This window comes from Sphaeramia orbicularis, chromosome 12, assembly GCF_902148855.1.
Source record: "Sphaeramia orbicularis chromosome 12, fSphaOr1.1, whole genome shotgun sequence".
Lineage (NCBI taxonomy): Eukaryota > Metazoa > Chordata > Actinopteri > Kurtiformes > Apogonidae > Sphaeramia > Sphaeramia orbicularis.
Window position 1 is genome coordinate 34629893 of NC_043968.1, and position 16601 is coordinate 34646493.

Genomic DNA, 16601 nt, shown 5'->3' on the forward strand with positions numbered 1-16601 from the left:
TTTTTTACCAGAAAAAGCAAGTGTAATGCAAAAAAATATGTCCTTGTCTGTTATCTGTCATAAATATGCATAAATAAAAGACAAATCTGTTGTGTTATAGTGTTTAGTTTTTTTTTCTGGGGGAAAATTGAGCTGAACATTTAATGCCCAATGGGAGATAAATATCACGTGAATTATTAACCACCACCCACATTAGAGAAGTATTTAAAAATTTGTCATGTATAAAAACAAATAGTAATCACAAAACTTTTTTTTGGCAACCGAAGCCCACTGACAAAGCATTTTTACCAAAAAGAACCTGAGAGATGCTTATTTGTATCATTTTATACCATCATATAGTTGTACAAACAAACTGACAGTGTTAGATTAGATTAGATTAGATTAGATTAGATTAGATTCGATAGAACTTTACTGATCCCTTTGCAGAGCCTTCAGGAAATTGAGGTATGGTAAAACACTGAAAACATTCTGAATACAGTGTATACTTAAACTGTTATAAGTGTTTTAGGGGGACTCATTTTAGGCAGCAAAAATATGTACTGACTGCTACCCATGTCCACAGCAGCCTGAATACCTTAAAGTTAAGTATCTCAGACAGACTTTCTGTTCCTGATAAATTTCTTTCCAATGAATGCATGTTAAATATAACTATAGTCATTATAAACCTGTAGTAATGCTGATTTCATCATCACAGAGAAGCTGCTTGAAAATCTAAATTGGGCTTCATTTAAACAGAATATTTGAGCACAGGGATCAGAAAGGGACTGACTCAGATTACCAATGAGCTTGACTGTACAGTATGTGCGTTTTTGGGTAACCAGGTTTCTGCAGTGCATGTGAATGTGTGATGTGACTTGTGCCAGAGCCATCGTTCTTCCAGGTGTGTGGTTATGTTGCTCAAGTGCATGTGGACTAGTTTTCTGCAAGTGAAATGAAATTCACTGCCTCATGTGTCCTCTAATGTGGTTCCAGTTGGAACCACATTGTCTTGTGTTAAACCATGCTGGTTTTATGATCCTTCACTTAACATTGTCCTGTTTCTACTCACTGACTCCATTTGGATTGAACTTTGGGTAAATAACAGGCTTTTCCTTAATGCCTCATTAGTATTTCATGTACCATGTAGTAATAGAATCAATTAGCAGTTTTTAGCTTTGGAGCACAGTGTGCAATGTTTTGATGATGTGCTATGTATGTGACCTCTGAAGGAGTAGAGGGAGAAAGTGAAAAGCATTTGTAAATTGGAGACAGGGTTTCAGTTAAACATGTTTGGGTGCTTTTGATTTAGTAGTTGTATGAGTGTTGCCAGACAAATGTTTTAGGGCTGAATCTTTACTGTATTTCTTCAGCTGCAGAAGGTAGTGGGCCCTCATTTGAAGTCTTCTATTAGAGCAGTGTTTTTCAACCTTGGGGTCGCGGCCCCACATGGGGTTCTGCCTCCTTCTTTAATAATATACATTATAAAGACTAAATGTCATCTAAAATTAATGTTTATTTGCAACATAGTACAGCAAACTATTACATGAACAAAAACAAATGAATTTTAGCAAAAAAAAAAAAAGTCTCTGTTTTGAATGTCTGGGGTCACCAGAAATTTGCAATGTGAAAAAGGGGCACAAGTCAAAAAAGGTTGGGAACCACTGGATTAGAGGCAGGTGTGTAGAACTGTTTACATTTTAGGACACAACCAATCATCTGCTCTTAGTTACAACTTTTCACTGTTAACCCTTTATTGGGAAAGTGACTATTTTTGGTCATTTCCGCACACATAACAAGACAGTGACAGCAACAGTTTCAGTGAGGACAGTGAGTCAACAACATCAGGTCCAATGTGGTCTACAGGGTCTGAAAGGTCCACCTCTGCATGAACAGTGAGTGTACCTGCTTTGTAAGGTGCCATGAAGTAATGGTACTAATGTAAGGAATGATGTTCAAAGGGATAATGTGGATGTGGACAGGGGTCTGGAGCAGCCCTTAAGTTGGTCTAATGCTCTAAAGGCAATGTTCTAATGTTCTAAAATACATGTTCCTTTCACCTTACATGTTATTTTTCTTGTATTTTTCATATTTACTTGGATTGTTATTATTTTTTGCTACTTATGGGAAAGGAACCAAATATGATAACTTCACTGACCTTGATTTTGTACATGACAATAAAAAATGTAGAAAAAAAATCACAAAAGAAGCAAAGTCTTGTTAAGTCCTCCAATAACATGTTAAGGTTGAAATTTTGAATTTCAGAGTATTTCTATAAGTGAACTATAAAATGTTAACCAACTCCAAACTACTGTCTGGAACGTTTCTGTGGACAGAATCCCTTCATTCTTTAACAAGGCTTTATTTTCAAACATTTGCAGGAGTCTGTTGTAGAAAACTTCTGACTTCCACATACATACATCTGCAGTGACTGAAATCAGTCAGTAAAGGGCTGACTCAAACAATAAATATAACATTTCTCATTCTAACACAGGCTGACAATGGATTTCATATCACAACTATAACAGTGACAATGGCAAAGATGTCTGCAGCTTCATGAAAGTGAGGAGAGACATTTTTTAGTCACTGGAAGAGTCATTATTGAGAGAGTTATTGGTGCTAGAATGTGTTCCTTTCAGTGATATATTTTAAAAATCCCAACTGCTATGTGAACAAATACACCTTTGTATTGTATCCCTTGTTATACAAACAGGGTATTATCCTATATAATGATATAGGTATCAATGTATTTGTGGTATCTGAAGTAGAATAATTAAACCAGTCAATGTCAATGAGTTGTGGCATCATTGTTAAATTGTGTCCTCTACCCAAACCCAAATAGTAATAAACACCTTTACCATTTTATTTTTTCTAACACTGTAAAAAGTATTTCAAACTTGTTCAGACATATAAGAATACCAAAAATATTTACTAATCTGAAATGTATAACAGCCATTGAGCCACTAATCCTACAAACACACTGAAATATTTCAGGTAAAATGGAGTTTCTTAGTTTTTCAGAAACATTAGGTATAAGTAAAGTAAAGTAAATTTTATTTATAGAGCACTTTTCACAGACAGAGTCAGAAAGTGCTTTATCAATTCAAATCAGAATCAAATTAAGTTTACAGAGACCCAACAGAATCCTTCAGGAGCAAACACTTGTGATTGGTGACAGTGGCGAGGAAAAACTTCCCTTTAACGGGCAGAAACCTCGAGCAGACCCAGACTCCTGAAGGATGGCTGTCTGCCTGGACCAGTTGGGGTTAAAGAGAGAGAGAGAGAGTAAAGGAGGAGAAAAGAGAGAGCGATAGAGATATAGAGAGACTGGGGGGGGGATGACACATGGAGTACGTTATGATGAATACATAGAGTGTAATCAGTCTGTGGTGGTCCTGGGTCAGGTGGGAGACTAAAAAGCCTTTTTGAACAGGAGGGTTTTGAGGTGTTTCTTAAAGCTCTCTACAGAGTCCATGGACCGTAGGTGTAGAGGCAGGTCACTCCATAGACATGGTGCCACAGCTTTAAAAGACCTGTCACCGCATGTGCTAAAACAGGTCCGTGGAACCATCAGCAGGTGCTGTCCTGAAGACCTCAAGCTACGAGTCGAGCTGTAGGGCTGGATCAGGGAAGCAATGTATGCAGGGGCCTGGCCATGTAGGGCCCGGAAAGTTAGCACAAGAATTTTGAAATGAAGACGATATAGAACAGGGAGCCAGTGGAGAGATTTAAGGATGGGAGTGATGTGGGTTCTCCTGTTTGTGCGGGTCAGGAGCCTGGCAGCAGAGTTCTGGACAAACTGTAGACGGGCCAGCTCCTTCTTGTTTAAGCATGTAAACAGGCTGTTGCAGTAGTCTAAGCGAGAAGATACGAAAGCGTGAACGATCATCTCGAGTTCATTTGTGGACACCATAGATCTGAGTTTGGAGATGTTGCGTAGGTGGAAGAAACAGTTTTTGACTAGGTGTTTGGAGTAGAATTCTAAAGACATGTCCTGGTCAAAGATGACACCCAGATTCCTCAGTTTTGTCTTTACCGAGGAACTCAGGTCTCCAAGGTGATGTTTGATCCCTGGGATTGCACTATCCGGGGCAATGATGAGGGTCTCAGTTTTGCTGGAGTTCAGCTGGAGGCTGTTATCATTTAGCCACTGCTTCAGCTCTGACAAGCAGTTGATTAAGGAACTCAGTTTGTGGGGCTCAGAGGAGTTAAAGGAGCAGTATATCTGGATGTCATCCGCGAATAGATGATAGGAGACATCACTATACTGTCAGATAATGTGGCCAAGTGGGAGGACATAGAGTAAGAATAGGACTGGTCCCAGGACAGAGCCTTGGGGCACACCACACAGTAGATCCGCTGAGTCAGATTGGAAGTTGTTTATTGACACAGTGAAGCTTCTGCCGGTCAGGTAAGAGGAGAACCAGTCTAGCACATGACCTGACATCCCTACCAGGTCCCTCAGTCTCTCAATCATTATGGTATGGTCCACTGTGTCAAAGGCCGAGGAGAGATCTAGCAGGACCAAGACCGTGGATTTCCCGGAGTCAGCCGCCATCAGGATGTCACTAGACACTTTTAATAGTGCGGTTTCTGTTGAGTAGCGTTGTCTAAACCCAGACTGAAAAGTGTCATAGATCTGGTGTGTCTCCAGAAAAGCTGTAAGTTGTTTAGACACTGCTTTCTCAAGGATTTTGGCCAATAGGGGGAGCTTTGAAATGGGCCTGTAGCTTTTGAAGTCTGTGGGGTCCAGTGTGGTTTTCTTTAGTTTTGGTTCTATGATGGCCTGTTTGAAGGAGCTGGGAAACAAACCAGTTGTGAGCGACAGGTTAAAAAACTTTGTGACCCATGGTCCAATAGTGTCAAAGACACTGACAAGGAGCTTATGGGGGAGGATGTCTGCAGAGTTGGAGGAGGGTTTCGTTTTGGATAAAAGTGCTGAGATGTCCTCCAGTGTCACAGGGTCGAAAGAGGACCAGGTTTGCAGAGGGGGATCAGATAGGGTCAGACGGCCAGAGGGTGGTGGGATATTGTGTTTAATATCCCTGATCTTGTCTGTGAAGAAGTTTAGGAAGTCATTGCTGTCAGCTTTACAGAGCACAGGGGCAGCAGGGACAGCAGGGGACACAATGGACTGGATTGTGTCAAAGATTACTTTGGGGTTTTTCTTGTTTGTGGCTATAAGTTTGTGGAAGTAGCTGGATCTTGCCTCCTTAATCATTTTATTTAATGAGGTTATGAGATCTTTAAGATGTAACCTGTGTACTTCCAACTGGGTTGGAAGTACACAGTAGTAGTGACTCATTTGGAAACTCAGATGCTCTGTAGTGAATGTGAAAATACTGTCATGTTCTGCAACAGTCAAATCCATGCCATTTGACAAGTAACAGTGGTTGTAGACTTCAGTTATTCATATATTTTTGCTGAAGCCACCTGTTTTAATATAATAAGCACTGAGAAACTACTGGTCAGTTATGTTTATTAGAAAAAAAATACAGAAATGAAAAATACAAAATGCAGAGGAAAACACCACAATAAATGGTTATAAATAACTGTAGGAAAATTAAATGTAGAAAAAATAATTCAGAAGTCAGCGCAAAAATCGTTGTAGGCCATTAAGGGTTAAATCAAAATAAATAATAAACTCATTTGAGTTATAGGTTATAGGAAGAACACGTAAAAAAAAAAAAAAAAAAAAAAAGAATATATATATGTGTGTGTGTGTGTGTGTGTGTTGTGTATTTTTTTTAATGGTTGTAAAAAATAAAGGCACAGATGAATTGTTGAAATAATGTGTAATATAATGAACAAAGCAGCAATTCAGTCAGTTCCACTGATTCTTGTATGGAAAAGCCAACATGTCCATGTGTTAATAATATTCAGCTCTGGGGCAGAGACATTGTTATATTCATTAATTCCTTCCAGGTCTTTTTGAAATAATATATAGATCTCCTTCCACACCAATCCCACAGAATAATCAGTGGATGCTGAAAAAAACATACTAATCATTTTGACGAGTTAACTAAGTGATTATTTGTGCACGGTGTGGATTGTTCTAGACATTTTAGACTTAGACTTAGACAAACTTTATTGATCCACAAGGGAAATTTCTTGGTCACAACAGTTCAATTGCATACAAAAACAGTCTTGAAAAAAAAATTGTAGCTAAAAAGCAAAAAACAAAACAAACAAACAAAAAAAACAGGCACAACAAACCCTGACCCTCGAACGTATTTCACCCATTATAAGTAAATGGGAAGATTTTTAAAAAATCATAAAATATTTTAACTCAGATCTACCTTTCTCAAAATGTAATGAGATCTATTCAGGGTCACTGGCACTCTAATAAGTCAGTTTGGTATCAATTCAACCATAGTTTTGCTGCTAGAATGTTAACAAACAAACAAACAATCCCAACCAAAAACAATACCCCTTGCCTGCCCTTCGGGGGGTGGGGTAGAAAGGAAAGGAAAGGAAAGATGCTGTTGACTTTGTTGCATTAAAGCAGTGAAAATGTTCCTTCTGTTTAACAGACATGTACGTTCTCTGACCTGTACAAGGGTTCATCCACCTGTTTTACTCCAGCTTGAATCTGAGGGTTGAGCTTTATGCAGCTGTGTAAACCGTCTCCAGAGTCATTATCAGAGACCCGGCATTTTTTTGACAAACAGTTTTTATTTGAGGAAGTGCAGCGGTTAAACTGCTTTGTGAATAATTTCTAGTCAAATGTTTTATTTGTGTCTCTTTCACGGCACATTGGTCACGGTCCACACTTTGACGAACCCAAACAGAGGGACAGGAAGCCCAGTGACACTCACTTATCTGTTTGCTCTGCCCTTATCTCCTTTGTCTTTATCTCCTCTTCTGTTCTTATCTCCTACATCCTTGGCTCCTCTTCTCTTGCTCCCTAAATAAACGAGAATTGAAATCTGAGCAAACAAAGCCTCGTTCCCTCCTCTCACTGTATCCTCCATCAGTCGCATATTTTACACTAAAGATGATGAATCAGCCTCTTTGCCAGCTTCCTGTGTAAAACTATAGCTGCATGCGTGCACACACACACAAACACACACACACACACACACACACATGCATTGCAGTCTTTTCAAAGCGAAAGCATAGAGCTGCAATTTGAGACGTTGGTTATAAAGAGATCACTGTGTCCAGTTTGATGTGTGTTTGTGTGTGTGTGTGTGATTGATAAAACACACTTCTTCTTCTTCGAACACACACACATACACACTGAAGCACCTGACTCAACAGTTTCCTCCTCAGTCACATCTCTGAATCTGAATGAGGAGTGTGTTTTCCCCTCTCTCCATCTATATGTGTGTGCACTTGCGTCCACTTGTCATTCACATGCTCCATCTCTTCTTCTGTGGTGTCCCCAGACAAGATAATGGCAAACATTACAGCGGGAAATGGTGTAATTTCCATTTCTTGTCTGGTTTTCGGGAGATGAAGTGAAGCGCATGAATTCATGCATGAGTGTTTGTGTTTTTACATGTATATGTGTGTGTGTTGTGGTTGTCCAGGGCAACGCTGTGGGCTTGGTTGTCAATCAGGATTACTGTGACAACAAGCATTACCTTGGCAGCGGCGACTGTTGGCATCGTGCAGTATGTCATGTTGTGGTATGTGTGAGTGTTAATGTTGGGGTTGTATGGAGCTTTTGTGCTGAAGTGTGTGTGTGTGTGTGTGTGTGTGTGTGTGTGTGTGTGTGTTATAGACTCATACACTCTTCTAATAGATTCTGTCTTTATCTCATCCCTCTCAGGCTTTCTCCTTTATTCTCCCTCCCTCACTGTCTCGCTCGGCCTCTGTTTATCACTCTCCCTCCCTCTTTTGCCTCCTCCCATCTATTCTTCCTCCCTTCCTTCTCCCTCTATCTTCTTCTCTCCACACCTCGTTTCAGTTTCTCGTTTCCTCCCTGACTTCATTTCACTACCTCCATTGTTCACTTCTTCTCCTCTCATCCATTCTCCTCTACCCCGGTTCCTCCTCTCCATCTTCTCCTGTTTATCTTCCAACTCTCTCCTCTACTATTTTTTTTTTAAATTTTATCTTCCTCATGTGTCTTTTCCCTTCAACACTTGAACTTCTCCTTTACCTTCTTCCTCCCTTCACCTCTGTGCTCCTCTTCAGTTTCCTCCTCTGCATTTGACAAGATCGCAGCAGTGAAAGCTTCCCAGAACCAGTCAAACCATGATCCACATGAAGCGTCGGTACCATAACGTCTACTTGAAACAAAATAACAAAACATCCTTCTCTTTCCTCCTGCAGCTTATATCCTCACATTCACCTTCCTTATCTTCCTCCTAACATTTCTTCTTCTTCAACTTGTCTTTTTTTTATGTTCTCTCACCTTTTGTTTCCTCTCCTAACTGATTTATTTTTTTTTTTTAATTTCTTCTCCTTGAGATAAACCATTGTTTGTAGAAACCTACTAATGTAATTCTGCCACGTCTCATCTCCTCTTCCAAACATATTCTTTCCATCAGTCTCACCACTTTGTTCTAATGTTTCTCTTCATTCTAACATGTGGCTCTTCTTTGTCTTCTTCCCTTCCACCTCCTCCACTACTTCCTTTTCTTCTGTTTCCTTCTAGTTCTTTCACCGTTGCGTTCCTTCCTCTCCAACCCTCTTATGTCCTCATGTTTTTCCTTTCCTCTTGTGCTCATTTTTTATTTTCCTGCTCCTTTCCTCCTTTACATGTATCCATGTTTTCTCCTCCTCCTGCTTTTCCTCTTCTTTATCTCTCTCCTCAGTGCGTCTTTCAAGTGCTTCGTGGCTGCTTCTATCCTTTTCTTTCTTTATATTTATTCCCATTCCCCCTCTTATTCCTCTTTCTTCATTTATCGGTCTTTTCCTCCCCCTCCTCTGGCTTTTCATGCCCCCCTCCATCCAAACACCCAGAAGGAAATGCGTGAGCATGATAACAAAGTTTTGCGAGGGATTATTTCCTGGAGTTGAACTTTTCTTCCTGTTTCTGTCAGGTGATGGACAGACGAACTTAACAAAGCTGTGATATGAAAAACATTCGGCTCAGCTTATAGAAATCAGAGAGAAACAGCAAGTTTCTTCGTGTTTATTGTGGATTATCTCTCAGCAGAAGCTGTTTTTCATACCAAACATGAAAAAGTAAAATGTCTTCCTGTAAAAACTTCCTCCTGCAGATAACCAACCTGTCGACCCTGATTTCAGAGGATTATCCTTTAACCCCCTGAACTCTGATACCACCTTAAATATCTTCTTTGATAGTTCTGGCAGCTTCAAAGACTGAAACAGAATCCCTTCTCATACGACACCTTCACATATTCTGTATGGATTTGTTCTAGAGCATCGGCTTTGAAATTCAGGACATGAGCAGATGATTTCAGGGCAAATGTGAATAAGAACATGGAGAATTGAATTATGGGTCACTTATGGTCATTTAAGGGAACGACAATTGTGCTTAACTAGCTGAATTTAATGACATAATTTAGATTCAGGGTCAAATGTAGAGCAAATGAGGTGAGGTGGTATTATGTTGTATAATGGTGGCAGTCAGTAGAAAATAAGAGGTATTCATATTCAGGCTGTTGGACACTCATCTGTGTTTACATCAGGTATTCACTGGCAGTGATATAGATCATGGAACAGAACGCATCTGTTGTGCAATACAGCTGATTTTTACACAAGTCCAAGCATTTGGTGTCATTCAGTCAATCTAACATTATTTTCCTTTAAGTCAGATAACTTACATTAGACTGTTACACTGCAGCAGCAGAATACATGTAGAGTTTAGCATTTAGGCTCTGGGACACTCTGCAGATTTGTGTGATGAATAGATGTAACTCCTCTCCTCGAGTCTACAGGTGATGTTGATATGGTTTGGACGGCTTAATCCTCAAAGACCTAAACAGCCGCCAGTGACCAAAAGCCTTTACAGATCTAAAATGTTAAACTACATATCCAGTTAATACATGTAAATCATTCAGTGAAAATTCAGCTTTTCACAAGCAAATATGACCCATTTAGACATTCAAAGATTCCATAATGAATGTGGTATCATCATCTGCAATAGTGATTTATCAGTAACCTGTGTAATTTGGCAAATACTTGTTTTCACATTCAATACATTATAGATATTAATTAGTACGTCGCCCCCCAAAGGGGCAGCAAGGGGTATTGCTTTTGGTTCACTTTGTTTCTTTGTTTGTTAACACTCTAGCAGTAAAACTATTGGTTAAATTCATACCAAATTGGGTTTATAGATTGCCAGTGACCCAGAATAGATCTGATTATATTTTTGGAACACTAGGTTAGAGTTAAAATTTTTTAGGATTTTTTAAAATCTTTTTTTCCCCCATTTACTTATAATGGGCAAAATTTCAAATGTCTGTAGCAGCAAAACTGTTGGTTGAATTCAAACCAAATTGGGTTTATAGATTGCCAGTGACCAAGAATAGAAGTCAGTACATTTTGGGAAAAGTAGGTTAAAGTTTAAATTTTTATGAATTTTTAAAAATCTTTTTTCCCCATTTACCTATAATGGGCGGAATTTCAAATGTTTATAAAAACATCAATTTTGTTTCAATTTACTTCAAACTTGGCACATATATAGAGGCAATTGATATGTTGACATCAGCACATGCATAGACATGATGACATCAGCTGGATTGATGCCAAAATAAGATACAATATGTGGGAGGGGCGGAGTTTGTCGTACCTGGCACCACTTGTTTATTATATTTTGCTGAAAGTCAGTTTTGCTTCGGTTTTCTCATATGATCACCTTTTAATTTTCTCTGAGCTTGTATCAACATTTACATGGGCAGTAAATTAAATATGAGAAAACACTTGTTTTTCACTGAAAATGCAGAGGTTAAAAGGATAAAGAGTGCTGAATCTCTTAGGAAAGGTTAGATGTAGAGGAAAATTCATTTGGAAGTCAATGCCAAAATAGGTCTAGGGTAAAAGTGCTGGCAGCAGCGATGAGAGGGAGGATTGGGAATTTCTTGCAGTTTAAATAGACCGCCATTGGGGTGTGTGTTGGTGTGTGGAAAGAGGGCATATGGGTGGTCTATGCATCAGGCAGCTGTAGTTGTCTGCCTGAACTACAGGCTTCACTCCATTAGCTGTACACTGGAACACACGTCCTGTAGACTTTACTGTCAATTCCAGTCAAGTGCTGTAAAATTGTTTGCTAATTACTGTAGAAAAATATTTTCAGTATGTTACTGGATACTTTTTTATAGGTTTTTGCTGTATATAAATTACAGCAATGTGTTGTTGTGTTATATTAGAAACAAGCATTAATTGTATTTTAGTTCGTTTAGTTTTGACTGCTCCAGTTCAGCTGTAGCCGTGCTAATGGTGCTAATGGTGCCAACAGAGCTGATGGAACCCAGACTATCGGAGGCATTTCTGAATTCGGGTAATACACACAGCTGGCGTTAGCTTCACTTAAACAGTTTTCTGCAGTTTTTTGACTGATCCATGTGACTAAACACTTCCATACTGTTTATATGTGTACGTGGTACAGTTGAGTCAGACAGTGAGACTCTTTTGGTTGAACCTAATACTCCGACTAAATTTAGCTTGTTGTTTATTTGCTTGGTTTCTTAATTTTCTCAACTCAACCGGGATGAACAGGTTTTTTTCCCCAATCGGTTTCTCATGTGTAGAATTTGCGGTTGTTACCTGATGTGATGCTTGGTAGTCCACATGGACATGAATATTCAAATGGACATCCATGGCCTAACATCCATGCTCTGTGGTATTATTAGACATCTACTATTGGACCTGCATGCACACCCGATCACACAGCTAACATACAGGTGACAGAGTGGTAGAAAACTGCAGTCGTCTATTTCTATCTCTGTGCTCATGTTCACACTGTAAACGAACCACTCTGCGGAGTGACTGCAGCTGCGCTTAGACCACCTCTTCAAAGTGGTCTCAGCTCAGTTGTTTTGTACCAGAACGGAGTGCGATTACTGCTTTCACATATGAACGATGGAACCGAGCCAAAGACTTATTCTGGAACAACAGCTCCAATCGATCCAGTTGTGGAAACACCCTTATATTTTTCTTTGGTACTTTTCTTGTGGTTTTAAACAGTCTCTGATTTTGTTGGTCAGACTTCTTATTTGGAGGAAATCTATCTTGAAGCATATAGTCACGTGGATTGGTCAGCCAATCAGCGCACGGCTGACCTTCTGTCTCTATCCGCTTGTGTTCTTCACTTCATTTGCAAAAACTGAGTCCCACACCCCATATAATTATTCCATATGAAACACGACTAAAATAAATAAAACCATGTGAAATACAGTCACACAAATAAAGAAACATTATTCTTACTAAATGCTGGTTTTGACATGTCTTCACTACACACCAAGTTAAAATACACATCTACACGGTCAAATTATATTGCATGAAGTTACAACTTGAATCACATTTTAATTTTGTGGGCTAATAATGTCTTATTTACACTTTATTGAGTGGATGGATGTTCACTCCCCTCTGTCTGCCTTTATGTCCTCTTTTATGCCTTCTAATACTAACAGCGTGTGATTGTAATTTGTATCGTTTACAGTCAGGACCAAGTGAAAACACAACCATCCTGTAATTTTACAATGTGATACTGTGAACAAATGTTTGAAGTTACTGTAAATATTTTTTTTTACCTATAATGCATTGCAATTTACACTTCCACCTTGTTAATTGTGATAAGATGCTATTGTAATTTTTTACTGTAGAAATTACAGAAATTTGTTACAGTGTGTCTGTGTTGCATATTTCCTTCTACTTTCATCAGTTGATTTTTTTTCTGCCATTTCTCATCATAGTAAATGTTCTCTCTTGTGTATCTTTCATTTCCAGCTACCTGGCAGTGACTCAGTTCAGTCCAATCCATGCCCGGAAAGCCTTCCCCTGCTTCGACGAGCCCATCTACAAAGCCACATTCTCCCTCACCCTCCGCCACGACCCGCAGTACACCTCACTGTCCAACATGCCTGTGGAGAGCAGTACGCTGGCTGACGAGGACGGCTGGGTGACCAACCACTTCGCCCGCACGCCACGCATGTCCACGTATTACTTGGCGTGGGCCGTCTGCAACTTCACCTACAAAGAGACGCAGACGGACAGCGGCGTGACGGTAAGACCGAACACACAGCGAACACACAAATGAATCCAAATGCACTGCTGCTTTTGTGTTGGTGTGTTTGTGGATGTGCGGAAAGAGGAATCCCTCTTAAGGCTGAAGACTGAGGAAGGATGACAGCTCATTTCCAAAAAGCGTAATGCTGTTTGAACATCTCTGCACTTTCCAGTGATTTCAGTTTCTCTTTTCTTCATTTTGATATGAAAACAGAGAGAATTAAAGGAAGGAACCACATTTAGATAAACATTTAGTAACAAAAAATAATAAATAATTATAACAGATGAAAATAAAATGTAAATTTTAACCAAGGTAATTGTAAACTGGGCATAATTTTATTATTTCCTGTTCTTGAATCAAAAAAACTGCTTTTGTTTTGGTTTTGTAATTTTTTTTTCTTGACCAAATTATTTAACTGTGCACCAAATCCCATATATTAGAAATGCCTTCCTGTCTTCTCTACCATTTGTCTTTTGGGATTCCTCTTTGTCTGGAAGGGTCATCCTGACTACGTAATGACACATTTAAGCCTTGGTTATGTCTAAGGAGTATTTGATATCATGAAATTCTCCTGACAGAACAGTTAAAACACTAAAGAGAACAGGCTATTTTAAGACAAATTACTGCGAATGAAGTTTTAATTTGACCCTTAGGGCATAGTACTTTAAGGTAACTGAAGTAGTGGCATTACATTGGTACAGTCTTATACTACAGTCGTGGGAAAAAATATTAGACCATCAAAAGTCATCAAAAACAATGGTTATGCAATCAAGTACTAACTCCTGTGTGTGTCATGTGACTAAAACAGACATAAAAGAAAACATGGAATGCCTAAAAGCACTGTTTTTGACAGTACAGTGCCATAGCTATTGATGTAAGAACTGAAGTGATTTTGGTTATTTTTAAGAAAACATGGAAAATGACTAGATATCAGCTCTGAAATTAAACTCTTATGAGCTATTTTTGTTGTTATCATTATATTTGTCCAAACAAATGGACCTTTAGTTGTACGAGGCATTAAAAATGAACAAGAAATTGAGAAAACAAGGGTGGTCTAATCAGTTTTTCTGTGACTTAATATGATAATTTGAATGTCCTCGTTGGGATTGAGACGCATTCAAACACATTCCTCTTCAGTTTCTGTTCGTCTGCCATGAGTCCTTCTAACTTTATGAAAGTACAGTAGTAAATCCCTGAAGTGCCTTTTTGAGAGGCTTTAATAAAATCACCATCTGTTATCTCCATGATGAGGTCGTGATGATGCCTTAAGAATGCTGCCATCTTATCTCAAAACAGTCTTTAATGTCTCCAAACGAACTGACTCCTTACTTAAATACTACTTCTGAGAGCTGTTTGTTTTCTCAAGATAATGTCAAACTCTCAAGATAAAAGTCTAATGTGTCCAGATATAATTAAACCATGGAGTGATATTTGTTATCTGAGGATAATACAGTGATTAAGATGTGAACTGTTGATAGAACTGTTCAGTATATGGAGATAAGAGATAATTACCTTGCTTCTGTACAGAGGTCGACTCACTGGTGGGAGCCACTGAGAAGGAATATATGTGAAGAGTCAGAATCTGATTGAGCTGGATCTTTGTGCTGTGACCTTTGGATTAATATAGTATATGTGTGTGCGTGTATGTGTATGTGTATTTTAAGCATACCGTGACTTAAATATAATGTTATCATTAGAGATAAAGTGATTAAATTGTTTGTCTGATATTAATTGGCAGTGATTGGTTGTTTTACAGTCTGTTAGTACCAGCAGAACTGAGCTGTAATAATGTCCCGTGGTCAATATTAGGCTAAAGTACAAAGGTGAAAATACGTGGTTGTGTACAACATGAGAAGTTAGGTCAGTGGTTCCCAACCTTTTTAGCTCGTGACCCCATTTTAGCATCACAAATTTCAAAACGAAGACATTTTTTGCTAAAATGAATTTGTTTTTGATCTTGTAATAGTTTGCTATACTATGTTGCAAATAAACATTAATTTTAGACAAATTTTTAGACTACTTTTAGGCTATATAATGTATATAATGCATCTTTTTGGTGTGTGCTTCTCAGTTTCTCTGGAGATGTCTTAGCAGGGCCAGGTGGGCCAAGAAATCTTTCCATTCTCTGTTCGGTCAGGTTTTCTGACTGCGACTGTGTCCGGGCAGGTTGAAGCATAGTAACTCATGCGGTCACATGATCAGGCCAATTAAGATATGTCCTCTCAGATATTATATCCTGCATTTTATTTGAACTTGATTTTTATTAGGAAACGTGTAGTGTTTTAATTATAATGAAATATATATTGAATCATTAAAACATATTTTTATTAGTAATTTTTTTTTTTTTAATCAATTACTAGAAATTCCAGGCGACCCCACATGGGCTCATGACTCCAAGGTTGAAAAACACTGAGTTAGATGAGGTTGTGAATATATTCACTAAGTAAGTAAGTAAGTATCTTAGTAAGTTTCACCTCTTGCTCTACCTCACCTTTACCTTCACACTCCATTCACTCTCCAAAAATGGCACTTCTTTTTCTAAAACACCAAAATAGTGACAGTCAAAATGTCAAATATAAGGCTTCACACTGTCAGTCCAAACTAATGGCTGGTTTTATTTACAATTTTCAAGTGTAGCTACACATACTGGGGCAGCCAAAATTGTTACAACACCTGGCACATTTAGGTACACAGGTTTCATAATTTTTTATTTTTTTTTTTAAATTGGTGTCTGCGTGGGTTCTCTCCGGGTACTCCGGCTTCCTCCCACAATCCAAAAACATGCACGAATAGGTTAATTGGTTAATCTAAATTGCCCATAGGTGTGAATGTGAGAGTGATTGTTTGTCTCTATATGTCAGCCCTGCGATGAACTGGCGACTTGTCCAGGGTGTACCCCGCCTTCGCCCCTATGTAGCTGGGATAGGCTCCAAGCGACCCCCGTGACCCTAGTGAGGATAAAGCGGGTTCAGAAAATGAATGAATGAATGAATGGCCATAAAACAAATGAAATACCTACAAAGTCTTTCTTACCCTCTGTAAACCACAGAATAGAGCCATAAGCTAGCCAGATTTAGATCATTTTCCTATTTCACTGTCAGTGTCACACAATCATGTTCCAAATTCTTTGTCTACTCATTATCAGGTGTGATTGTGGGTAAATCAATACTGATGTAAGTGGTGAGTCTTAGGACACAGCTGTGTGATTCTGTTAAATGTACAAGGCCTATCCTGTTCATTAAGGAAATATTAAAGGTAAAAGTGGATAAAAACTGTTGAACTCACTACATCTGATACTTTTTGGGATCAGAGCAATCATCTGCATGTTTCAAGAACATTATAAAATTAAATTATGTTTTGGAGGCAAAAAAAAAGTTATATTTTCAGATCTGTCAGGTGATGTAATTATTTTGGCCACCACTATATTCAAGCATTTTGTCCTCATATTGGTTGTGATTCTAATTCCGTATTTCAGTGT

The 16601-nt window shown here is 38.7% G+C and overlaps 1 protein-coding gene across 1 annotated transcript in view; it reads left to right on the top strand.

Annotated features, from left to right (window-relative positions):
- The window catches only part of LOC115429709 (thyrotropin-releasing hormone-degrading ectoenzyme), a 265248-nt gene that overhangs the window by 18382 nt on the left and 230265 nt on the right, over window positions 1-16601 (top strand). The window contains exon 3 of the mRNA XM_030149384.1: window positions 12844-13120. Coding sequence (XP_030005244.1) covers window positions 12844-13120 — 277 coding nt within the window. The remainder of the gene's footprint in view (window positions 1-12843; window positions 13121-16601) is intronic.